This window comes from Pan troglodytes, chromosome 14 (genome assembly GCF_028858775.2).
Source record: "Pan troglodytes isolate AG18354 chromosome 14, NHGRI_mPanTro3-v2.0_pri, whole genome shotgun sequence".
NCBI lineage: Eukaryota > Metazoa > Chordata > Mammalia > Primates > Hominidae > Pan > Pan troglodytes.
The window spans coordinates 35,042,515-35,068,668 of NC_072412.2; the positions used below are offsets into that span (position 1 = coordinate 35,042,515).

Below are 26,154 nucleotides of genomic sequence, written 5' to 3' on the forward strand. Positions count from 1 at the left end.
ATCTCTTAAGAGCATTTTAAAAATAATGATATCAATCAGTTTGATAGAATGCCTTTCTTGGGCTACAAAATAGGTTAACAAAAAGTCTTATTCCATTTTAATGTGTTTTAAGTTACTCATGTCCATTTTCAGTGCATTTTTTGATAAACAGCATATTATGTTAATTTTATTATCTTTGAGTCAAGAACTACCTTTTGTGTGTTTGGTTGTTTTTATTTTTATTCTTATTTTGGATAGATCTCACCATTCTGATCTATTTGCTGGCTGATCAGTTTACATATATGGACTCTAATTATACATGTGCATACTCTTCATTCACCCTGCAGAGAACAAAGCAAGGAGATACCACAGAAAATATGACTACACATCCAAGATATGCAGTGTAATTCTGTTAGTGTTTCCCATGCTTGAAATCTCAAGACCTATATGCTTTACTTAAACCTGTAGTTTGCAGTTTGTATACAAAACTAGGTGTCCAGAGCTAGGGGTGAGAGTAACACATATTAACAGTCTCTTGGCCAGAAGGGAAGAAATATTTGCAAATGTAATCTTTTTTTTTTTTTTTCCTGAGACAGAGTCTCACTTTGTCGCCCAGGCTGGATGGAGTGCAGTGGCACGATCTTGGCTCACTGCAATGTCTGCCGCCCAGGTTCAAGTGATTGTCCTGCCTCAGCCTCCTGGGCAACTGGGACTACAGGCATGTGCCACCATGCCCGGCTAATTTTTGCATGTTTAGTAGAGATGGGGTTTCGCCATGTTGGCCAGACTGGTCTCAAACTCCTGACCTCAAGTGATCCGCCCTCTTAGGCCTCCCAAAGTGCTGGGATTACAGGCGTAAGCCACCGTGCCCAGCTGCAAATGTAGTCTTATTGTCAGGGACCTCTCAGGAGTCTTATTCCACTCAACAGTGCGCCACATGCTGGAATTTCTGAGCTTTCTGCTTTGGATTGTCAAGCAGCCCTTGTACCATTTTCCAATCTGAGTTTGCTAAGCATTGCTGCTGACTGTGGATGGCCTCTTCCTGGGAGTTTCACCACAAGCTAGCATCCCCCACATTCACTAGCATATTGTTCAGATAAATGTTTGTTAAATAGTTCACAATAAAGATCTCAAATTTGCTCCATTTTAATCAAGAGATGACAGTTTCTTAGAACTGAAAAATAATATCACCAAGTAGTAATATTTGTCCATTATATTACAGGCTTGCAACATGGTTTTCACCTACATCATCTCTTTTGATCCTCATGACAATCTTTTGTGATTGGTACTACTTTTGTCTCTCTTTTACTGTGGACCTTAACTCAGAGAGGTTAAGTAATTTGTCCAGGGTCACACAGGTGAGAAGGGCAGGAGTTGGTGGGACCCATGACCCCCATCTCCAGAGCTGGTGCTCTTCCAAGGGCACATTTTAGGCTGATGCTGATGTACTGACTGAATGGTGCAACTTCACATAATGGAATGAGCCCTAGACTGGAAGTCAGCAGTTTTGGAAGTCAGATGCTTCAGGCCTCAGCTGTGACACTAACCTGCTAGTTGACTTTGGGCCCTCACGTAATCCCTCTGGGCTTTGGCTTCCTCATATTGTGAAATGAAAGAACTGAACTAGAAATTCCTTAAGGTTCTTTCAACTCCAACAATTAGGAATTTTATGGAGCAAAAGTAATCCAGTTTCCAAATTATCTGTCTGAAGGAAATAATACACTGTGTGAAATATAAGTCTACTCTACAAGCAAATGAAAGAGATTTTGCATTATACATATTTTTAGATGAATCATGCCATAAGTCCACCCTTCTCAATGGCTAAGAGCTAATTAACTAAAAGCTGGCTGTGTACACAGTTGTCAAAACATTTCTATGACCTTTATGCAGAAATCAGACTCTTGAGAAGGGAGTGATCAGCCTCCCTGTCCTGAGCTGGGAGCTAGTCATTTTGCCTTTCTCTGTTTGCAAAGATCCAAAGTCTCTGATAAGTTCATTGTTTTTGTTACACTGTTTGATTTCTCCTTATTGTAAGTGTTCAGCATTATTCTCATTACAGAATTAGCGTGGATATCCTCCCCCAGATCTTGACAGCTTCCATGCTGTATAATAAAACATGTGTCTGGTTTTCTTCCCAGGTTCCTGGCAGGGAGCTTCTAAACCCTTGGAAATTCCCAAGTGATAACACTATGTTGGGTCCTTTGGATGACACCAAGTTTATGCTAATGAGATGACTCAGGATGGGGGCCAATCACACCAGAAAGGTCAATCATGTGATTAGAGGGTTAGGGCTTTGACTCATGTGATATCAGCCTGACCTCTGGAGACTCAGTTCCAATCACAGGGCCTATGATGTAATCACCCATGCCTACATAACCAAACCCTGGTAAAGACTCTGGACACTAGCAGTTGAGTGAGCCTCCTGCTTGATGAACACATCAGTGTGCTGAGAGGGTGACGTGTCCTGATCCCACAAGGAGGGGACCTGCAAGCTCCACTTATGGGCCTCTCCCAGACCTTACCCCTGTCTGTCTCTTCAACTGGCTAGCCCTAGTCTGTAGGCTTTGTAATGAAACTGTAATCATAAAGATAGTGCTTTCCTGGGTTCTGTAAGTTGTTCTAGCAAACTATTGAATTCGAGGGAGCTGTGGGAATCCCTGAATTTGTAGCCAGTTGGTCAGAAGTGTGGGTGGCCTGGGGACTCCTAAATCTATGGCTGGTCCTGAAGCGTGGGCAGCCTTGGTGGGAATGGTGCCCTTAACCTATGAAGTCTGGGCCGACTCCTGGGAGTTGGTGTTGGAACTGCCCTCAGCACTGCGGCCTGCCTGCCACTACTGAGCTGTGCATGAGGACAGGTCAGGCACCCTCTCACCTCAGGCCCTCTGCACTAACTGCTCCCTCTGCCCGGGGATGATTCTTGCTTCTGGGTCCTGCATGGCTGGCTCCATTACCCCTCAAGTCTTTGCTCAAATGTCACTGCTTCCTGAAGTCTTGCCCCCTGCAGCCTCCCCACACCACCCACTCTCCATTTACTCCCTTTCTCCCTTCCCTATTTCACTCTTCTTCATAGCACTTACCTTCCGATACACTAAGTAATTTGCATATGAGATTTTGTATGTTAAATGCATTCCTCTGATAAGATGTAAGCTCTATGTGGGCAAGAATTTTTCTCTCTTTAGTTCACTGTGATATGCCTAGTGCTAAGAGCAGTGCCTGCCCATTGTAGATATTCACTCACTATTAGTTGAATCTTGCCAAATCTATACCTCTATGCATGTATACACATATAAGATCAGGCTCCTGCAATATAATAAATTGAATTCATGTTAATTGTCTATAAGCCCTTGTGGGTAGTATATTGAGCTACGCTAATTTTCATATTTGGGAACCCCATAGCATATGGTGACATTTTATATCTCACTTGAGCAAGAAGCAGCTCACTTTTCTATACACTTTATTTTTTGAGACAGAGTCTCACTCTGTCACCCAGACTGGAGTGCAGTGGCATGATCTCAGCTCACTGCAAGCTCCGCCTCCCAGGTTCATGCCATTCTCCTGCCTCAGCCTCCCAAGTAGCTGGGACTACAGGCGCCCACCACCACGCCTAGCTAATTTCTTGTATTTTTAGTAGAGATGGGGTTTCACCATGTTAACCAGGATGGTCTTGATCTCCTGACCCCGTGATCCGCCTGCCTCGGCCTCCCAAAGTTCTATACACTTTTTAAAAAGCTTATACTAATCTTCTAACTTCTAATGGTATTCTCAGGAAAATTCTGTTGAAAGGCTGTCAAGTGTGAAACAAACAAATAAAAAAAGGTATGAAAACATAAATTTGGCTATGTTAACTTTAAAGTTGAGGGGCAAATCTATAAAAGCAGATTTTTCTTTCTCCAGAGCTAATAAATTCAAAAGCTTTATAACCTCGGTTTTCAATAGTTGGGCAGGGAGCCCTGTGGTCAGATTTGTGGGATGTCCCCACTGCCATATTGTTAGGCTGTCCTTTAGTGGACAAAAGGCAATCACTGGCTCAGTTGGCCCTGGAGTGCTTTCATAACTAAACATAGAGGCTGATTTTTATCTTTGAGCAAGATGATGCTAGTTTCATCCTGCTCTGCTGGCAAAGATTTGCCTTTCCTCATTCCCCTACTCTAAGCAAACATGTATGGATTCTTCTTGTCCATTTGCTGGCATTTCCTGACAGCACTGCCACTTTTCTTCAGCTGTGTCCTCTGATTATTTGACTAGGAGTGATATGAACTTAGAGAACCACACTTCCTTTCATATCTGTTTTAGGTCTTCAGGAAAAGTGAGACTCATGATTTCACAGTGATTCAGCCTATTGAAAAATGAAGATGTCACCCACACAATCATTTTTTTTCTTTTTTTTTTTTTTTTTACTAAAAGCTTATCTATGTGTTTATTTTCCAGAGGTGTTAAGAGAGAAAAACTTAGCTTCAGGTAGTGAAGAGCCATAGAGTATCAGTATCTTATTATATTTTAGTCATTTAGAACACTTACAAAAATAAAAAGCTATAAAGACAGCCTATATACACATATATCAAATTATTACCCAATTTTGAAGCTAGATTTTAAAATCACCTTCACATCACATATACTATTTTCCACAGGGATTTTCACTTCATCTGCTTTCCTGAAGTAGATATTTAACTTTCCAGAACATTTTTGTTTAAACCCTGAAGTAGATATTTAACTTTCCAGAACGTTTTTGTTTAAACCCAAGAATACTTGACATGCAGTAGGCTCTTAACTAGTACATGTTTGGTGTGGGAAAACAAATGGGCATATTTCAAATAGGAACAAAAACATAAGTTCCTATGCCCTGTGGACCCACACTGAAAGGAAAGTCCTGAAGTTCCCTCCTGTACTCAGGGGTATGTGTGGGTCAGTGTAAGGGACAAAACAATCTGTTGTCTTCCTCTGTAGGACTTGTTAAAAAGAAATTAATTGGATTAGCCAGGCATGGTGGTGCACACTGGTAGTCCCAGCTACTCAAGAGACTGAGGCAGAAGAATCGTTTGAACCCAGGAGACGAGGTTGCAGTGAGCTGAGATCATGTCACTGCACTCCAGCCTGGGTGATAGAGCAAGACTCCATCTCAAACAAACAAACAAACAAAAACAAAACAAAACAAAACAAAAACAAAAGAAATTAATTGGGACCCCATTAGACTGAGATGATTCCAGCATCTTGGCTTCCTACATAAGCAAGCTGAAATACAACTCAGTGTGAAAGGTAAAATGAAACTTAAGCATAACCCATCAGAAACTGCTAACCAATCTTTAACCAGGGACTTTCCACTGGAATAACCTAAATAAGGATACTGCTCCACTTTAATGAGTCAAACATTTTCTTTGCCTTGAGTCAATGTTCACCTTATAAAAGCCTCTTCTCATGTCACTCTGTTGGAGGCCAAAGAGCTTTTGGTTTGGTGCTGCCCAATTCATGAATTGCTGTCTGTTTAAATAAACTCTTTAACATTTTAATGTGTTTACGTTTATCTTTTAACTGTTTGTTAACCAGCTGCAGACAATCACCCAGACAAAGCTAGGCATTGAATCTGAGGCTCCCTTATGTTGTTTCCCACAAGGAAATGTGAGTGTTACCATACCTTTTCATTTGTTTTCATTTTATCAGAGTTTCCAGGCAGCTATGCTGTTGGTCTTTGGCTAGGCAGGCCTCTAGCAGCATAACTCAGTTGGGAAAAACAAGGGCCTGGAAATCAGACCTCATTTCAACTCTCTGCTATTATTTATCCTCAAGCAGAATTTGGATGCTTAAAGTTCTTAAATGGCCAGAATTAATGACTAAAATTAATAAGATGCTATCTGGCATGAATACAATTAAAGCACTACAAGGAGGTTCAAATATTCAATTAAACAAGTAGAAGCTGGCTTGACATCACGTCAGAAAGCCCCAGAGAGTTCAGCTGGCCAAAAGCTAACCATAAGCCTGCATGGTTTGGCAATTGTTAAAAGAAACCTTAATCACGCTTAGGCTGTATTTGGACAAGTTTGTTGCCTCTATCAAATAAGTTTATATTCTCAATGCTCTTTGAAGCCCCCAAGGAATACTATGTTCTGTTCTAGGTGCCATTTTAGGGAGGATATTGCTGATCAATATCTAGTATTGGATATCAAGAGAAGTGCAACCAGGATAGTGGGGTAGTCTTAAAAGAAACAGCTGAGGAAACTTTGTCTGGAAAAGAAGCTTTTGGGAAGTACCAGGCTATAGTCCTCAGCATCTGATGATTGACAGATGGAGTAGATTCCTTCTGCATCTAATAATTCAGCTAATATTTCCTGAGCTGTTACTACATTCATGGTACCCTGATATGTACTGTGGGATATATGTTTTAATGATACACAGGACCAATCTCAAGGCACTTACAATAAAGTAAGATAAAGTACAAAGTGTCCAGGATCCTCAGTTTTAATTCCAACTCTGTTACCCACTGGGTATGTAACTGTGATGGTTAATTTTATGTGTCAAGTTGAATGCGCCACAGGGTGCCCAGATTAAACATTATTTTGGGGTGTGTCTGTGAGGATGCTTCTGGGTGAAATTAGCATTAGAATCAGTGGACTCCATAAAGTAGACTACCTTCTCCAACGTAGGTAGGCCTCATCCAATCCACGAAAACCTGAACAGAACAAAAGGTAGATGAAGGAGAAATTCACCTTTTTCCTTCTGTCTCACTGCTTGAGCTGGAACATCTGATTTCATCTTCTCCTGACCTTGGACTGGGACTTTCATCATTGGCTCCTCCAGGTCTCAGGTCCTTATTCTCAGACTGAACTATAACACTGGCTTTCCTGGGTCACCAGCTTATAAACCACAGGTTGTGGGACTTCTCAGCCTCCATAATAACACAAGCCATTTCCTTATAAGTATATCTTTCGTCTATTTCTGTGTGTGTATGTGTATTAGTCCATGTTCACACTGTTGATAAAGATATACGTGAGACTGGGCAATTTACAAAAGAAAGAGGTTTAATTGGACTTTACAGTTCCACATGGCTGGGGAAGCCTCACAATCATGGCAGAAGGCAAGGAGGAGCAAGTAACGTCTTATATGGATGGCAGCAGGCAAAGAGAGAGTGAGGAAGATGCAAAAGTGGAAATCCCCAATAAAAGCATCAGATCTCATGAGACTTATTCACTACCATGAGAACAGTATGTGGGAAAACTCCCCCATGACTCAACTACCAACCACCAGATCCCTCCCACAACATGTAGGAATTATGGGAGTACAATTGAAGATGAGATTTGGGTGGGGACACAGGGCCAAACCCTATCTTTCTGCACTTGGCCCCTGCCAAATCTCATGTCCTCACATTTCAAAACCAATCATGCCTTCCCAACAGTCCCCCAAAGTCTTAACTCATTTCAGCCTTAACTCAAAAGTCCACAGTCCAAAGTCTCATCTGAGACAAGGCAAGTCCCTTCTGCCTATGAGCCTGTAAAATCAAAAGTAAGTTAGTTACTTCCTAGATACAATGGGGATACAGGCACTGGGTAAATACAACAATTCCAAATGGGAGAAATTGGCCAAAACAGAGGGGCTAGAGGGCCTATGCAAGTCCAAAATCCAGTGGGACAGTCAAATCTTAAAGCTCCAAAATGATCTCCTTTGACTTCATGTCTCACATCCAGGCCATGCTGATGCAAGAGGTGGGTTCCCATGGTTTTCGGCAGCTCTGGCCCTGTGGCTTTGCAAGGTACAGCTTCCCTCCCAGCTGCTTTCACAGACTGGCATTGAGTGTCTGCGGCTTTTCCAGGTGCATGGTGCAAGCTGTCGGCAGATCTACCACCATTCTGGGGCCTGGAGGATGGTGGCCCTCTTCTCACAGCTCCACTAAGCAGTGCCACAGTAAGGACTCTGTGTGAGGGCTCTGACCCCACATTTCCCTTCTGCATTGCCCTAGCAGAGGTTCTCCATGAGAGCCCTGCTCCTGCGGTAAACTTGTGCCTGGGCATCCAGGCATTTCCATACACCCTCTGACATCTCGGCAGAAGTTCCCAAACCCCAATTCTTGACTTATGTGCACCCGCAGGCTCAACACCATGTGGAAGCTGCCAAGACTTGGGGCTTGCACCATCTGAAGCCATAGCCTGAGCTCTACATTACCCCTTTTAGCCATGGCTAGAGTGGCTGGGACACAGGGCACCAAGTCCCTAGGCTGCACACAGCTCAGGGACCCTGGGCCCAGGCCACAAAACCCCTTTTTCCTCCTAGGCCTCCAGGCTTGTGATGGGAGGGGCTGCTGTAAAGACCTCTGACATGCCCTGGAGACATTTTCCCCATTGTCTTGGGAATGAAAATTTGGCTGCTCGTTACTTATGCAAATTTCTGCAGCTGGCTTGAATTTCTCCTCAGAAAATGATATTTCCTTTTCTATCACATTGTCAAGCTGCAAATTTTTCAAACTTTTATGCACTGTTTCCCTTTTAAGTGCTTTTAAGAGCCCCTAAGTCACTTCTTGAATGCTTTGCTGCTTAGAAATGTCTTCTGCCAGATACCCTAAATCATCTCTCTCAAGTTCAAAGCTCTGTAAATCTCTAGGTCAGGGGGAAAATGCTGTCAGTCTCTGCTAAAACATAACAAGATTACCTTTGCTCCAGTTCATAAAAAGTTCCTCATCTACATCTGAGACCACCTCAGCCTGGACGTTATTGTCCATATCGCTATCACCAAACTTTCCCACATTTTCCTGTCTTCTGAGCTCTCCAAACTGTTCCAACCTCTGCCTGTTACCCAATTTCAAAGCTGCTTCCACATTTTTGGGTATCTTCTTAGCAGCACCCCACTCTACTGGTACCAATTTACTGTATTAGTCTGTTTTCATGTGCTGATGAAGATATACCCGAGACTGGGCAATTTACAAAAGAAAGAGGTTTAATTGGACTTACAGTTCCACATCGCTGGGGAAGCCTCACAATCATGGCAGAAGGCAAGGAGGAGCAAGTAATGTCTTACATGGAAGGCAGCAGGCAAAGAGACAGTGAAGAAGACACAAAAGCAGAAACCCCTGGTAAAACCATCAGATCTTATGAGACTTATTCACTGCCATGAGAGCAGTATTGGGGAAACTGCACCCACGATTCAATTATCTCTCACTGGGTCCCTCCCACAACATGTGGGAATTATGGGAGTGCAATTCAAGATGAGATTTGGGTGGGGACACAGAACCAAACCATATCAGTATGTCTGTGTGTGTGTGTGTGTGTTTGTGTATCCTATTGGTTCTGTTTCTGTTGAGAATCCTGATTAATACAGTGACCTTGGACAGTTTCTCAACTTCTCCTAACATCGCTTTCATTATTGTAAAGCAACACTGCAGAGGTTTCCTGATAATTAAACGTGATTATTATTCATAAGCTAGATGCATTTAAAAAAAAAAATCCCAGAACACACAGCAGAATGAACAACAATGGTATAATAAAGAGCAAAGAGCTGGAAAAAGAATGAGAAATCAGTAACTGATTGAAACCAAGTAGATGGAGAAAGGCTTTACAAGGATGGTGATGTTTGACTTGAACCTCAAAGGACAAGATGGAGTTTGGTGGGTCAGGAAGGAGAAGAGGAAAAAGAGCATTCCACATGAATGAGGCAATATGAGTAAAAGCAGATATTTCGAAAATAAATAGCTTTTGGGAGACCAACAAATAATACTGTGGTTGGAGGGCAGAGGAGGAATAAAGGGTGAGAACAGCTAGAAAGATATAACCCAGTCAGACTACAACTGCCCTAGAATAGCATGCCAAGGAGTCTGTAGGCAGTGGAGGGCTAGGTAAGTCAATTCAGGAGGATCAATCGGGTTCAAACATGGTGTGGAAAGATGAAAAACTGCAACAAGGATGGAAAGTTCAAGCATCTTCATGAGTCTAGATGGGAGATGATGAGGAACTGACCTAAGATAATGGCAGTAGCATTGGAAAGGAGGGGGACAGATGGGCTATGGGGAGTAAAAGTGAGGGGTGAGTAAAAGACGACTCCATGTTTTGCAACCTTGGTGTTGAGAATGCTGATGCCATGAGCTCATCCAGAAAACACAGAACAAGAAATGAAGCTGACCAGGTAGATGATGAGTTCAGTTGTGGGATGTGTTGAATTTCAGGTGGCTGTGGAATAGTCATAGGGAAGTTCATAAGAGAAAGTTGGAAATGTGGTTCTGAAGCTCCTGAGAGGAGTCAGGGTTAGAGATGTATACCTCAAAGGAGGTACATTTAAAGATTAAGGATATATTGTCAAAGACAAACTTGGATTTGACCTCTGCCTTTAATACTATCTGTGTGGCCTTGAACAAATTATTTATCATCTCCAAGCCTTAATTTCCTTAATTGTAAATTTGGGAAAATTATACATACTTCAAAGGCTTTGCTTATTGCATACCATCTGGTTGCCATTTGTCACCATCACTGTCTACCAGAACCATCATTGCTAAAGCCATTAAAGTAGATGAACTTGGCTAGGAATAGAGAGTAATTAAGTTTAAAAATATGAATGAATCTTAGGGAACAATTATTAAGGGATATATGACAGAAAAGCAAACCTGAAAGGAGCTTAAGAGTATTCAAAGGGGGACAGGCAAAAGACCAAGACAGCAAGACATTATGAAGGGTCAAGGGGAGAGAATTTCAAGGAGGGAATCATCAAAAATGTCAAATGCTACCAAGAAGTCAAAAAGGATAAAGAAGAAAAGAAAAATATAGAACACTGAATATAGTGCTTTGAAGATTATCCTTGCTTAGTGGAACTACTACATATGTTAGGCATAGAAGCCAGTTGCAAATGCAATAGGATTGAAAATGAAAATTTCACCCAGACTCCAAGGAGATGTGTATCAGATACCAAAGTGAATTGTGAGACAGATACTATTCCAGAAATGTCAAAGCAGATATAAACAGTTCTAGACCTTAGTCTTCTTACTCACTTTGAGGACATAAAAGGCTTAAGTTACTAGACAGAAAGCAGACCTATGAGAAGGATTCTTTAAGAGAGAGCCTTGCTGTGAATTCCATCATTCCAAAAGAGGGGCGATGCTCCCCTTCACCTCAATAGGGGTTTCACTGGAAGATCGTAAGTGCTTGATCAGTGTCCCCTGTGGACAGAGGCAAATAACAGACTGGTATTTATGTGTTTGACTTTCACCCGAGAGCCTCTGGCAGAAAACTGAAGGAGGCTTGGTTGTACTGGATGGCCTGTTGTTGGAGGTAAAGGTTGCATGAGTGTTCTGATGGATTTGAGGGCACAAGTTGGCGTGGAACTAATTTAAATTCTTCCCAAGAGGAGCATCTGAGGCCAATAGGGAGGGCTTTGGAAAACAGGGACTGAGGGAGACTCAGTCAAAGCTGGAAGAAACTGAATCAACCACATTAATAAAGAAGAGCAGAATGTTCCCATTGAGAGTCCCTGAAGAACCCATTAAAACATCCAAAAGAAAAGTTAGCTTTTTTTTTTTTTTTTTTTTGAGACGGAGTCTCTCTCTGTTGCCCAGGCTGGAATGCAGTGGCGTGATCTCCACTCACTGTAAGCTCTGCCTCCCAGGTTCACGCCATTCTCCTGCCTCAGCCTCCCAAGTAGCTGGGACTACAGGCACCCGCCACCATGTCCGGCTATTTTTTTTTTTTTGTATTTTTAGTAGATACGGGGTTTCATTGTGCTGGCCAGAATGGTCTCGATCTCCTGACCTCACGATCCGCCCGCCTCGGCCTCCCAAAGTGCTGGGATTGCAGGCGTGAGCCACCGCACCCGGTCCCAGAAAGTTAGCTTTAAAATCACAGTTCTTGGCCGAGAGAGTTTGAAGCCACCCTACAACAGAATAGTCAAGGAAGGACTTTCCACCTCTCCTTTCTCATCATCCTGCCCCGCCCACCTCATCCCCATTCCAATCTTGGAGGGATCAAAACAGCGGGGAGGAGGGAGTGAGCAGGAGAGAAGTCATCAACCCTCTCCTTGTCCTGCAGAGTAGGGGACTCACCACATGCTACATTGGGCTCTAGCTAGGTGTGGAAATGGAACTCCCATTTTGAATGACTATTATGTAGGACTAGATATGATGATGGCAATTTTTATCTAGAAGAGTCCACAGACTTTTTTACCATCTTAGGAGGGACCAGAAAAATCTTGGGATTGCTGAGGTGCCATCAGTGCCAAGAAAGGAACTTCCAGCTTTACATAAACCTCAAAGGATGGGGGAAGACAATTTTTCTAAAAAAACTGATAAAACCCCATAGTTCTTATGTGTTCCATGTACCAGTTACCCAATGGTATAACAAATGATCAGGTTGAAGAAGTGGAGGCTTCAAGGACAGTCATTATTTATTATTATTTTTTAGCAATTTGGCAGAGAAAGAAAGGCAATGTGGTTTGGTGAGATGACAGAGATGACTGGAGGCTCTTTTAGGATAGGAGTAACCTGGGCCTGGCTGTGGGCTGAAAGAAGAGAGACTATAGATAGGGTCAAACAACAAATCCATGAAACAGTAGGAACAGAACACTGACAAGGCAAGGTCACAAAGAGAAAGAGAAGACAAAGACAAGGGACTATCATTGATTTTTAGAAAAGAAAGGAGACTTCATTTTTTGGAAAGTTGAGGAAAACAGGAGAGAAGATGAGGAAAGATATACGTCATTTTGGTCTAGAAGGAAAAGAAATAACGGAGTTTACAGTGAGTGACTTTGACCATAGGGAAGGGGTAGGAGGGAAGCTCCCCTTAGAATGAGGGCAGTGGGTGGTATTTGTTACTCTGGAGACCAGAACTAGGAGGACTATGTGCAAGCTGGGGAGACATTAATTTGGGCTCAATAACTTGTCAAAAATGAGCACTAGGCCGGGTGCAGTGGCTCACACCTGTAATCCCAGCACTTTGGGAGGCCAAAGCGGGTGGATCACGAGGTCAGGAGATGGAGACCATCCTGGCTAACACGGTGAAACCCCATCTCTACTAAAAATTCAAAAAATTAGCCAGGCATGATGGCACGTGCCTGTAGTCCCAGCTACTCGGGAGGCTGAGGCAGGAGAATCACTTGAACCCGGGAGGCAGAGGTTTCAGTGAGCCAAGATCGCGCCACTGCACTCCAGCCTTGGTGACAGAGTGAGACTCTGTCTCAAAAAAAAAAAGCCCTAGCGGCCAGTGGAATTGGCCTTTTTCTAAATTTACACCCCATCATCAACAAAGGGTTCCAGTTGGGGATGGAGAAGCAACTGTTGGATGCTGTGGAGAGGGTTTCTGCATCAAAGGGGAGGGGAAGCTGATGACCTCCAAGACCTTTAGTGTCCAGGATTCACATATAATTCTATATTTTGTAGGGTTTTCCACATCAAAAATTCATGTCACTGTTACTGAATACAACAAAAAGGAAGGCCTGTGAGGACCGGAAGATAAAATGTAAAGAAAAGATTGCAGACGTTATACAATGCCTTGATTTTCTAAGTAGAAAATTATCTATTTGTAGCGAAGGAACTAGCTGGAGCTTGAGTTAGAGTCTGTCTCCAAGGTGCAGTACTCTATATGTATCCATAGTTTGGCTGTTGATTAAATTGGAACTATCACTATGTTCTGGGACATTTCATATTTATGCATGAGCTAAAAGGTAGCTATGATCGGGAACGTCTCCAGAAACCCTTGTGGCCTTTCCACTGCTTGGAGGCAAATGGGAACTAGCTGACGAGAGCAAAGCACATTAGCCAATGTGCCCTGTATTCGGAACACAAAACAGACAAAAGCTCCCAAACCCTCTATTTCAGACATCAGGCTGAATTCTACAAATCAATGCAATCGGGAATGATCATACCAGATTTTATATCCTTTTCTCATAAGACAATGAAGAGTCACAAAAACTTAGAATTATTCAACAAGATAGCCATATTAGTTTTTCAGTTGTTTGGCTTTTGTTTATTTGTTTTTTGAGACAAAGTCTCGCTCTTTCGCCCAGGCAGGAGTGGCGCAATCTCTGCTCACTGCAGCCTCAACCTCTGGGGCTCAAGCGATCCTCCCACCTCAGCCTGCCAAGTAGCTGGAACTACAGGTGTGCTCCACCATGCCCAGTTAATTTTTTGTAGAGATGGGGTTTCACCATGTTGCCCAGGTTGGTCTTGAACCCCTGTGCTCAAGTGATCCACCTGCCTCAGCTCCCAAACTGTTGGGATCACAGGCATGAGTCACCATGCCCGGCCCTATACTGTTTCTTTAAAATAAAAACTGTATATTCCTAGAATTAACATCTATTGAAACAATAAAATATGCCAGCACCAACACATACCATCCATCTCAAAGAAATCTGCCCACAGATGCAATGTAAACTGGCCTTATAATCCAATTAAAATTTAGATTTACAAAGAGTTGTCTGTCTATTGCAAATCACCAGTCATTTTACCACAGTATGTTTCGTAAGAGATAAAAGCCACTAGAATAATATGCAATATTTAATATTCTGGGTCAAAGTTCAGCACCTAAGATCCCCTGACATCTTTACACATAAACAATATTAAACGTCTGTATGGATAGCCTGGCCAACAGGGCAATAACCCGTCTCTACTAAAAATATAAAAACTAGCCAGGCATGGTGGCATGTGCCTGTAGTCCCAGCTACTCGGGAGGATGAGGCAGGAGAATCGCTTGAACCTGGGAGGTGGAGGTTGCAGTGAGCCGAGATCACGCCACTGCACTCCAGCCTGGGTGACATAGCAAGAGTCCGTCTCAAAAAAAAAAAAAAAAAAAAGTTAGTATGAAGTGTCACATCTGACCTAAGTGTTACTGTCTGCAGGTACTTGAGCTTAGCACACTGCCTGGTACATAGTAAGTTAGCTTATTGAATAAATGACCGCATGAGTGAAAGAATGGATGGATTTTGTTAGCAGTAGCTCAAAAACTAGTTTGTGAGGAGGTGTGGTCTTTGTCCTGACTGTGAGCATCTTCCAGTGTTTCCATTAACCTTCTGGTTTCCTAGCATCACCAGCCTCAGGACAAAGCAGCAGGGCCATCAGGTCTCTTTAACCCAAATCAACATGGGCACGGAGAGAGGGAAGCATTTACCAAGGGCTGGGACTCCTGAACACTGTCACTTTTAGAAGTCTGATTGGTTCTTCTACATGTGGTTTAGTTTAATCTTCTAGAGATTCCCTCCAGAGAAGAGTGGATATCTTCAAAGGAGCCTTAATTCCCTCTCACCTCCACCACAGCAACAAAAGTTAAGAGTGGAAGAAAGCAGTAGTAATCGCTTTCTGGTTCCAAAGAGCACCAAAAGCAGATCTTGATGTCATCTGCCTCCAATTAAGCCCCACAAATGAAGCTACATGGCTGAGTCCAGCTGCAATCCACTAGGAGGTATATTTCAGCTGAGGTGTCATTCCCCAGCATCGTTCACTGGGTAATAAGGAACACAGTTTCGAATGTGCTTTGACATTTATTGTCTCATTTGAGGTCCATTACAACTTAGGAAAAAAAATGTGTTTCAGGGAATAGGAAGCAGGCTTGGAGATGTAGAGACCACACAGAAAGTAGGACATAGAGCCTGGATGAGAATGTGTCTTCTCAACACAATCCCACTATTCCAATACTGTTCCTACTATTCTATTAGGTTGGTGCAAAAATAATCACATTTTTTTGCCATTACTTTTAATGGCAGAAGCCGTGATTACTTTTGCAGCAACCTAATAGGTTCTAGCCCTATTTTCTTATCACCCAGAATTAGGGAAAGCGATCAGAACCCCATGGTGAATGGTGCCTGATACAGCTTCTGTCTTATTCGGGACATGAGTCCCAGGAAAATGGTTAGAATAGAATATTTCTAGAAATATTTACCAAGCAGATCTTGGGTACCCAACACCATGGTGATCCATAAGAGAAGCTGAGGAAATGTCCATTCTAGAATCACATACCCAGGAAGAACAACACTGGACTACAGGCATGTCTGTCTGGTGCAGGGAGAAGCAGAACTGGTATTTCCTGAAGATCGGGCACTACACACGCACACACGTGCACGGGCACACACACAAGTGCACGGGCACACACACACATGCATGGGTGTACACACACGCACACACACATGCACACGCACGCTGCGTCTCAAAAGTCTTCCTGCAGTTTTGAGCTTTAATGACTTCAGAATTATAAACACCGCAAACATACAAAAATCTGAAAGCTTGTTTACATTTCTTCTACAGTTACTTAGCTTTATGAATATTAAATAATACATTTTTAAATTTTAATGTTTTGTTTCAGTTCATATTTACCATCTTCAATCAGAGGGGCAAAAACATTTTCCAGTATAAAAATATGATACCCCTACAATCCACACACAAATGACCCATATCACATAACATCTCATACTAAGCCTGCAGTCAAGTAAAAGTAAATTTCACACGTGCTGCTGTGAAAACGACATTGCTCCTAAGTAAGCTTGCAAGGCTGGCTTTTTTCTTTCTTTCTTTCTTTCACACCCTAGAGCTCTTCTTTTTGTTTATATGAATTAAATTTTATCTTGTTAGATACAATCCACCCTGTTAGAACCTTTTCGGATCCTCATTCTACCTTTGACCACATCAGCTCTCCTCCCTGATGGTTCGAATCCACACGGCTTTAATGTTCTCCAAAGGACACTTTTTTTTTGTTTTTTGAGACGGAGTCTTGATCTGTTGCCTAGGCTGGAGTGCAGTGGTGTGATCTTGGCTCACTGCAACCTCCGCCTCCCGGGTTCAAGTGATTCTCCTGCTTCAGCCTCCCGAGTAGCTGGGACTACAGGTGCATTCCACCACACCCAGCTAATTTTTTGTATTTTTAGTAGAGATGGGGTTTCACTGTGTTAGCCAGGATGGTCTTGATCTCCTGACTTCGTGATTCTCCTGACCTCGTGATCCACCCGCCTTGGCCTCCCAAAGTGCTGGGATTACAGGCATGAGCCACTGCACCTGGCCTCAAAAGGACACTTCTAACTATGCTAAACCATATCAAGTCCAAAGCAGAACCTTGTGGTGTGAAACCTGTTCACTCTCAGCAAACAAACACAATCCCTTCCTTCAGGGGCCTGATGGGACAATCCTAATAGAGATCTCCTCCGGCACATTTGACATCAGCCTATAAATCAGTACCTTTTGGACAGAGAAGATAAATCAATTAAAAATACAGCCACCTATACCATTTACTGCATATTTTCATCTTAGTCCAAGGGATTTCCAGAGGGGCTCTGTCAAATGCACTGTTGAAATTCTCAGACTGTCTGACAGCATTCCTCTGATCCATGAGGTGAGAAACCCTAAGTGTGAAGGGTCAGATGAGGGGCAGCCACAGCTCTGTTGTTGATGTATTCTACTAACAAATATAATGCTATAACAGTAAGTATCTAAGGACAGATCCAAACAAATAAATAAACATTAGTTTACTTGTAATCCAAGTTCAAATAAAATTTGAAAAGCTCCCACCAATGTCTTTTTTAGGTTGAATTTTGTTCCCCAAAAAGATATGTTCCAGTCCGAATCCTGGTACCTTTGAATGAATCTTATTTGGAAATAGAGTCTTTGTAGATGTCACCAAGCTAAGATGAGGTCATACTGAATGTGAGTGGGTCCTAATCCAATAACTGGTGTCCTTATGAGAAGAGGGAAATTCTACTGACATACAGGGGAGAAGGTTACATGAAGATGGAGGTGGAGATTGGAGTGATGATGCTGCCACAAGCCAAGGATTGCTGGCAGCCATCAGAAACTTGGAAGAGATGAGGACGGATTCTTCCCTAGAGCCTTCAGAGGGAGCACAGCCCTGCCAGTACCTTGATTTTGGACTTCTTGCCTTCAGAACTGTGAGCCAACACATTTCTGTTGTTTTAAGTCACCCAGTTTGTGGTACTTTGTTATAGCAGCCCTAGGAAATTAATTCAGCATCTAAGCAAAACAATAGACATTGAAGGTAACGCCTATTAACATCAGAATCAAGAGCACTTAGGAACTAGTTGATAAAAAAACAGAAAAATCTGAGAAAAGATGAAAGAGAGGATGACAGGTATCTGGACTCCCGAGCACGGAGCAGGCCTGGCCAAGGTGAGGCTCCGGATGGCAGTGGAATGAATGGGTGAAGGAACAAGCCAAGCAGAGTGGGGGTACTGGCTTTGAGGCCAGCAGGTTGGACAAGAATTGATATCCAGCATCAGGCTCATCCCCGAGGAGTTCACTGTCCCTCCCAAGCATGGGGTGATCCTTTCTCAACAAAACCCTATCACTTTTAAATGGCTACGGATTACAAATTCATCCATTTGTCATCAACATAGAAGCAAAACCATGTTGAGCTTCCTGTCTCCAATGTGACATTTTCCCTGCCTCTGTTTCATCATTCTAAATTAGACAGCAAGGGAAGGATCTGCTGGCCTCTCTGCTTGTCTCTATCTATAGTGCTCTAGCCACCATCTCCAAGGTGCTAAGATTCTACTGACTGATGACGATATCGCTAAAATGGTTACATTCTGAACCAGAACAAGGAAGGTGTTATTTTCCGAATGTGCAAACTTAGGGGAGGAAGGAGTCTCCCTGGCAGTTTCCTATATTAATCTGAAATACTCATCTGCAATGGCAAATCTCCTCCAAGGATGGACCTTAAGAGACATCCTTAGGAGATTTCCTAGCAGTAATTAGAGGGATGTATTATTGCTAAATCCTGAACTCACTGGGAGCCAGGTTAATTTGGAAAGTTAAAATAAAAGTGCCGCCTTGTGGCAAAAGGCCACTTCTTGGCGCCTTAAATGAAGCACAGCCCTGCGCAAGGCAAGAGTAGTAATTCTGAAGATGTCTGTACCCACCGCTGACACCCCTTTAAGGAAGCTACTATGGAAAAGGCCAAATGAAGCATCGATGTGCAAATACCACTTAGCAAGTACAGATAAGCTGGGCTAAATCATGCTCAGAGCACTTAAAAAAAGATTCAAATGTTAATACATTAGCGCTAGAACATGCTGTACAAGCAACAGGAAAATTGCAGTTGTCAATGTGTGAATTTGGTCTCGGGGTAAGTTCATCCAAGGAAGTAAAATCTCAATTTAGATCGTTTTTCTATTTGAGCCCCTTTCCTTCCATATCCATGTGTTTCTTTTGGAATGGGGGAGGACATCGTTACTCAGCAAATGTATTTCACACCAAGAAAGGGTTAGGATATTATTCATCCAGGGAAGGGATGTGAAGTTCTCAGCTAAGTAGTTTGAAGTGGTCCTTCAGAAGGTCAAACCACAAAAGATGGAGAAGGTGTCCTGGGGTGTGTGTGTGTGTGTGTTTGCATGTGAGCCCTTGTGTGCATATCTCCGTATATAATCTGTGTGCATTCTTTTTTATTCTTTTATTTATTTATTTATTTGAGACAGAGTTTTGCTCTTGTTACCCAGGCTGGAGTGCAATGGTGTGATCTCGGTTCACCGCAACCTCCGCCTCCCAGGCTCAACCATTCTCCTGCCTAAGCCTCCTGAGTAGCTGGGATTACAGGCATGCACCACCATGCCTGGCTAATTTTGTATTTTTAGTAGAGACGGGGTTTCTCCATGTTGGTCAGGCTGGTCTCGAACTCCCAACCTCAGGTGATCTGCCCGCCTCGGCCTCCCAAAGTCCTGGGTTTACAGGCGTGAGCCACTGCACCCAGCCTGTGGGCATTGAGAAATAATTCTAAGGGGGAAATAGCAAGAGGAAAGGGGCAGTGCACCTACTTCATTATGGAATTTCTGGCATTTTCCTGTTGTACTTCTCAGAAAGTCTACCTGCTGGTCATAGCAGGTGCATGGGAGTAGCTGCGGCATCCTGGGTGGAGAGCGCATTGGCTGTTGCGGAGGGGAAGCCCAGCTGTGTGAGCTCACCCAGCCTGGCCAGCAGGGAGAAGGGGCCCCAAGTCCATCTGGGGCCTAGATAGAGACCCCAGAGTTTGGAAGCTGTGGCCAACTCTGCTTGCTGGTTTGAAAAAGACATGTATTCCAGGTCGAGTTTGACAGGCTGTTTTCTATATCAAAGCAACAAACAGACTTTCATTTCAGAATGCATCTGGTCTGCCAAACCATTCTATCACAAGCAGCTATTTTCTTTAAATGGAAAGTTAGGGCAGTTTATTTTTCTCAAAACCGTGCTGTCAACTCTTCTCTCTGACTCTTGACTTTCACCTGTTCTACACAATGGCAAAGCTGTTCTTAAAATGGTGGCGTGGGGGGGACCTTCCCTGAGGACACTATACTTGTGATATATTTACAAAAATCTGTGCCTCAAAGGGCACGTAGGTCAGAAATAAAGATGGAATGTTGAGTCAACTTATTTAGAGAAAAAGGGATGCCAAACCACTTGTCTAGTTATGGTCCTTGAACCAAAATAAATCTCTTCAAATGACACATCTATTTATATTCTTATTGGGCATCTGAAGTTTTCATGAGAAAGGGGCAATTTTAAAAATTCTTATCCCTCCCTACACACTCTAAGTCATTTTTTGGGGGGACAGGGTCTTGCTCTATCGCCCAGACCAAATACAGTGGCACAATCAGGGCTCACTGCACCCTTGACTTCCCTGGGCTTAGATGATCTGTCTATCTCAGCCTCCTGAACAGCTAGGACTGCAGGCGTGCACCACCATACCCAGCTAATTTTTGTAGAGACAGGGTTTCGCCATGTTGCCCAGACTAGTCTCAAACTCCTAAGCTCAAATGGTCTGCCCACCTTGGCCTCCCAAAGTGCTGGGGTTACAGGTGTGAGCCACCATGCCCATCCTCTAAGTCATTTTTAAATGAAAGAATTGTAGTTCCTAAATGCATACAACGGATAATATGTATATATGTGTATAATATAGATGCTATGCATTAACACACATCTGCAGTGTTGGAGTGAGACCACTCCTGTGTAGAACAGGTGAAAGTCAAGTCAAGTCAAGTGACCACATCACTTTTCCCATTATTGTTAATGCTCAAGTGTTGCTCAGCCACTATTTCAAAAGCTCACTGATTTGTTTTTCTGCATTCATCTAAGCAAAAAATTCATTATCATTTCAAAAAGCATTTCCAACTACGCAGAATTTGGGTTGTCAGTAAATATGCAATACTCCCATAATTAAATTAGAGTAACATTATCAAAGAAGGGCTACAATAATCTTTGTTTGGTAGAATAATCTTACCTGTGATAGTGCTAAGATTCTCAGATGATTAATAGTATCAAAAATATCATTCTTAAAGCCACAACATTTCACATTCATTTCCTAAGACATGTATTTCCCTCTTTATAACCATCCCCTCTTTATCTATTACAGAGTAGCAGATTTCATTTGTTAATGGAAGGAAGCTAACTTCTCTTTTCTGATACCTCACAGATGCTAATGACACATGAATTCTACAGTATTTAAAGGAAAAAGGGAAAGCAAACCACTTGCCTGGTTAGGAATTAAAGGAAGCCACCTGAAAGCTGAGCCTAGAAACATCCTAAATTATTTTATGATGACAAATCCCTCAGCTAAAAACCGTGAAAAAAAAATTAAAAATGTAGAATTCCACACCATCATTTTCTACATAACATCAATTTAATTATTAAGTGGTTATAAATTAGACATTAGTTACTTATTCTTCTAAATGATTTAACTTTTCCAATTCTCATTTCATCTGTTTTCCATATTTAAAAAAAAAAATCAAAGAAATCCAAGATATGGAAAAGACACGCTGGGTGAGGATCTGAAACTGATTTGGTAGCTTTGGAGTTGACATAATCTTGGCCTGGTGCAGCTCATTTTCGAAAGCTGTCTCAAATTTCCCCTGGTTTTGAACTTTTTTTTTCCTTACCACTTTCATCTAGCAAGAAATCATCCTGGTAACGGAACTTCTCCGGTCCACATGCAATAAAAATGTCATCATCACCAAAAAAGTCCTGAAGGCACATCACCTACAAGAGAAAAGCATGGCACTCAGCAAGGGTGGTAGAACAGCAATTACAACAATGCAACCCCACGAGCAGACATCTGCATAAAGCCCCTTCCCACCTAATGGAATCAACAGGGCAGCTTCCACAGAGGAATTTCAAAAGAGGGGTTCGAGCATCTGTTACTAGTAAGAAACATGTTCCATTTCAGTTCTGCAGGAAAACAGGATAAGGAAAATAGAACCAGTAACTGTCACATTTATTACTTGATATATCAACAGGCTCTGAGGTAAGAGCCCTTTGTTTCCATAATAGAGTAGGTGCAGTGCCCCTTTCCTCTTCGGAATGTAATACTCTTTGATAGCAACACAAGTCAGCATATGGTTTTAACAACAAATATGTTTAGTAATTGATGCCGTCATATACACATGATAATCACCAAAGAAAAATACTTCTCTCATGATATGAACATCACCTCCTTTAAACCCATTCTACCTCTAGTTGAAAGAAAAATGAAACTCTTTTAAAAATAATAATAAGTAAATTAAGCTATTGCTTAGGCTTAGAGAGATTATGGTAAGTGTATGCCCACCACCCAAGCTCTGCCAAACTCTAAAACTCCCAGGCCACCCAACTTCTTCTTGCCATGCAAAAGGCAAATTTTAAGGCAACCTTTTGATATTTACTTGACTTACTCTCCAATGAGAACTTTAAGAAAGCTAAATGTCATTTTTGCAAGTAAATGTGATCAAAATGAATAATTTTCAAGCATCTTGCTCTCTGTCTTTGGATAGACTATGTAATATTTTGTTCACATTATGTGTAATACCAACACTAGGAACACTGCTGATTTTTAACTATTTTCAATTTCCTTTGACAACTTGGACGAATCATAAGATGGCCAGTTGCAGGCACCCATTCAGAGCTGTATGAAATAGATGTTGTAATAGCATTTTCTCCTGGATATTTGAGGACCAGAGACAAGCCTCTCTGGAGTGCTCGATTGTTTGGCCCTGTGTTTATAATGCGCTCCTCTCTGACTTGTCTGCAGTTTCCTCTGTGGGCACCTCTGGAGTTCTGCTTTTTTGTCAGTCCCTGGGAATGCTACTCTGACACATTACATGTGCTGTAAGACATAGAATAGTAAGTTGAGGGAACGCAGCATTATTTAGAGTCCCCAAATGCAATGATGTGTGGGCTTTAGACTGTCTTTCCAAATAATGTCTCATTTCTAAATAATCACTTGGCTGAAGTTTTTAAAATGGAATTTCCATAACAGTTTGATAATCAACATTAAGCACGAATGAGGTACTATCCATGGTTGTCAGTGTTTAGTCTGCCCATGAAAGCTTAAAAACACAGGGGATTTAAGAGGGAGGCTGTAATCACTGAGGAAGATAAACTGAAGGGCTTCAAGAGAGATGTCAGAAGCTCTGATGTTCTACTTGGTTTAAAAGCAAACCATTTGAATTCAGAACCCACCCTCCATTTCACTCCTCTCTCTGACTCCAACCCAATCCTGTTCATCTTTACCTTCATGACACCATAGCTTCTTCTAGCATCATCTCAATCAACCCCCTATGGCCATTTTCATTTTACATTTCATTTACAGAAAGTATTTACTGAATGCCTACCATGTTCCAATCAGCATCTGGCAGAAATGAAGAAGTCATGATCTCCACCCAAATGTGAACAATTAACCCAAAAAAGCAGTATCTCCTAAAGTGTGGATGATTAATACGTTCTGTGCAAAAGAGAGTTCTAAAGCCAAACAGATTTGGAAAATATTTGTTTCCAAATTCTCAAAACCCTTAATGTTCTAATGTACACCATGATGTCAGAGAAGAGATAGAAAAATCCAGTATTTCCCAAACTTATTTGATTCCAGAACTTTTTTCTCACACAGCATCATGCAGACAGATACTGTTCCTCAGAGTGCCCTTTGGAAGTGGGCTGACAGCCATAGGTGAAAAGATCTCTGGGAGCACAGGAAAGACAGAACAGTTATCCACTCTGCTCCTAGGCGGCCATGCTTCTGCAGCTGATAAATATTTCACTGCCAACTAATTTACTCACTCAGACATTTATGATGGGCCTACTCTACATCAAACATTCTCATGATGTATCTCCGATAGATGAAAAATATTGATTTTTAAAGGAAACACATTCCCACTCCCACCATTTGCATTTGAGAACATCTGATTGCTAACCACATCCTACTCATTGGTGTGTGCATATTTCACGCCACTTCTATGTGGAAAAATAACCATCATCAAAACTACAACAGGTTATAAGCAGGTTGCTAGCCAATGCTCTTCCATCAGTTTACTGATGACCATTCTCCAAGTCTGAGACTTAAAGAACAGAACAAACAATGATCCATCTTGGGCAGTTTTTTTTTTTTTGGCAAGCGGGAAATGAAACGTGATGAAATTTTGATGTTCTTTCCAACACTGAGACTCCAAGAATATAAAAGGAATGCAATGATTGTTAGAGAAAAGTAACTGTCATCACCCAGCACAAAAAGGCAGGGGCAAGTCACCTCAGTGCCAAGCAACATGCATTCATTTACCTCTCACTTTTCAGTGATTGAAATGAGAGAATTTGTTGAACTAACAGAAACTCTGATGTTTTCTGTGCTTTCTGTTCGAAATCATGTAACCACTTTCCTGCTCACAACTTCCCATTGGAAAAGGTAGGTATGGTCAGTAGATCAAATTCAACTTTATAAAACTGCTCCTTGCTAGAAGTCTTCTTAAAGAGTTGATAGCAAAGGAGACTTAAACACAAGGTTATAATACAGATGAATTTAGGATAATCTGTGCACTTCAATGCACTTCAATTATCCACGCGCTCATGTATTATCATTGATACAGAGGTAGCTGTAATGTATTCCAACTAACAAGAAAGAATAACAGAGGGAGATTTATAACCCTCTTCTTTAGACAAATGTACATTGAGAATTTTCCTTGAGGCATTACTGTACATTCTGATATTAAGGAATTATAAAAAGGTGGAGGAATTGAAAACCAGTGTTTCGCACAATAATCTGATTTTATTTATCTATGCAGTGTTACTCCTTTCGAAACCTGGTGTCCTAAAGATTCAGTGTAGTTACCAGTTTTTTAAAAGATTCGTTTTATGGATGAAAAACATGCATCTTGTTACAAAGGGATAGTGACAATTGGCCTCTCTGCCATGAATTCCTTGCTCAGTAGGTGTCAGATGTTAGAAGCATTCACCATGATTAGATACAGGGCAGACGCAAAGGCAGAAGTATCAAGTTTGAGAAAAGAGAGATGTCCAACCTGTGGAGAAGCACCTTTCCAAGCTTTTCTGTTCCACCTCCATGCTCCTGTACCTCCCAGGAGAGTTGATGTTGTCAGAGCCTGCTCTTCTCTGTGGTTTCACTACGGTCAGAGATTCTGCCCCTGCAATAACTTTCAAACCCAGGCCTTTCTCCCACCCTCCTCTCCTTTACTCCCAGCACCAAGTCAGTCCAGGGCTCGTCCTCCTGCTTGTGGACCCTGGCATTTTACTCTAGTGGATTTTCTCAGCCCTACCGCCTTTCTGTTTAATCCATCCTGTTTAATTCTGTCAGTCTACTCTTCCTTCACAAATTTTCAATATCTCTCTCCATGGCTCAGAAAGCCATCCATGGCTTACTATCCTCAAGTTAAAGTTCATCTTTCTGAGCTTGGCATTCCAGATGCCTCAAAATCTGACCCCAACCTACCTTTCAAGCTTCCGGTTTTTTTAGTTGTGACATGGTGCCTGATACTTAAATAAGCATTTGTTGGATGGATGGACGATGGATGGATTAATGGATGGATGCATGGATGGATGGATGGATGGATGGATGGATGATATGGATAGATGGACGGATGGAAGAACTATGTCCTAACCTGAAAAATGTTTCAATTTATCTGCTTTACCTGGTTTTCTTGAAAAAGGGCTTGTTCTTTCCTATGTGTTTGTTTGTTTGTTTTTTCTATCTAGTATCCTTTCTTACTCTTTGCCTGTTCGAATCCCTCCTATAGCCTATAGCTCAGTTGCAGATTCAAGCCCTACCTTCTCTATCCACTCTAATCCAAAGTGACTCATCCCTGCTCTGAACCTCTACCCATTGATCAATACGTGTTTACTGAGTGCCCATTATTTGCCAGTCACTGGGCTAGGTCTTGAGAATATGGCTGCCCTTATCCATCACCTCTTCTTTTCTAGTATATGTTTACAGACTTATGATCCAAATAATTCCTGTTGCAAATCAGTAATTCAGCCGAGAATGACTTACATTACCTTCT

At 42.1% G+C, this 26,154-nt stretch overlaps 1 protein-coding gene across 3 annotated transcripts in view; it reads right to left on the reverse strand.

Annotated features, from left to right (window-relative positions):
* The window catches only part of DCLK1 (doublecortin like kinase 1), a 352,247-nt gene that overhangs the window by 153,920 nt on the left and 172,173 nt on the right, over nucleotides 1-26,154 (reverse strand). For all 3 annotated transcript variants that reach the window (XM_009426862.5, XM_522657.8, XM_009426864.5), the window contains exon 4: nucleotides 21,775-21,874. In XM_009426862.5, coding sequence (XP_009425137.1) covers nucleotides 21,775-21,874 — 100 coding nt within the window. The remainder of the gene's footprint in view (nucleotides 1-21,774; nucleotides 21,875-26,154) is intronic.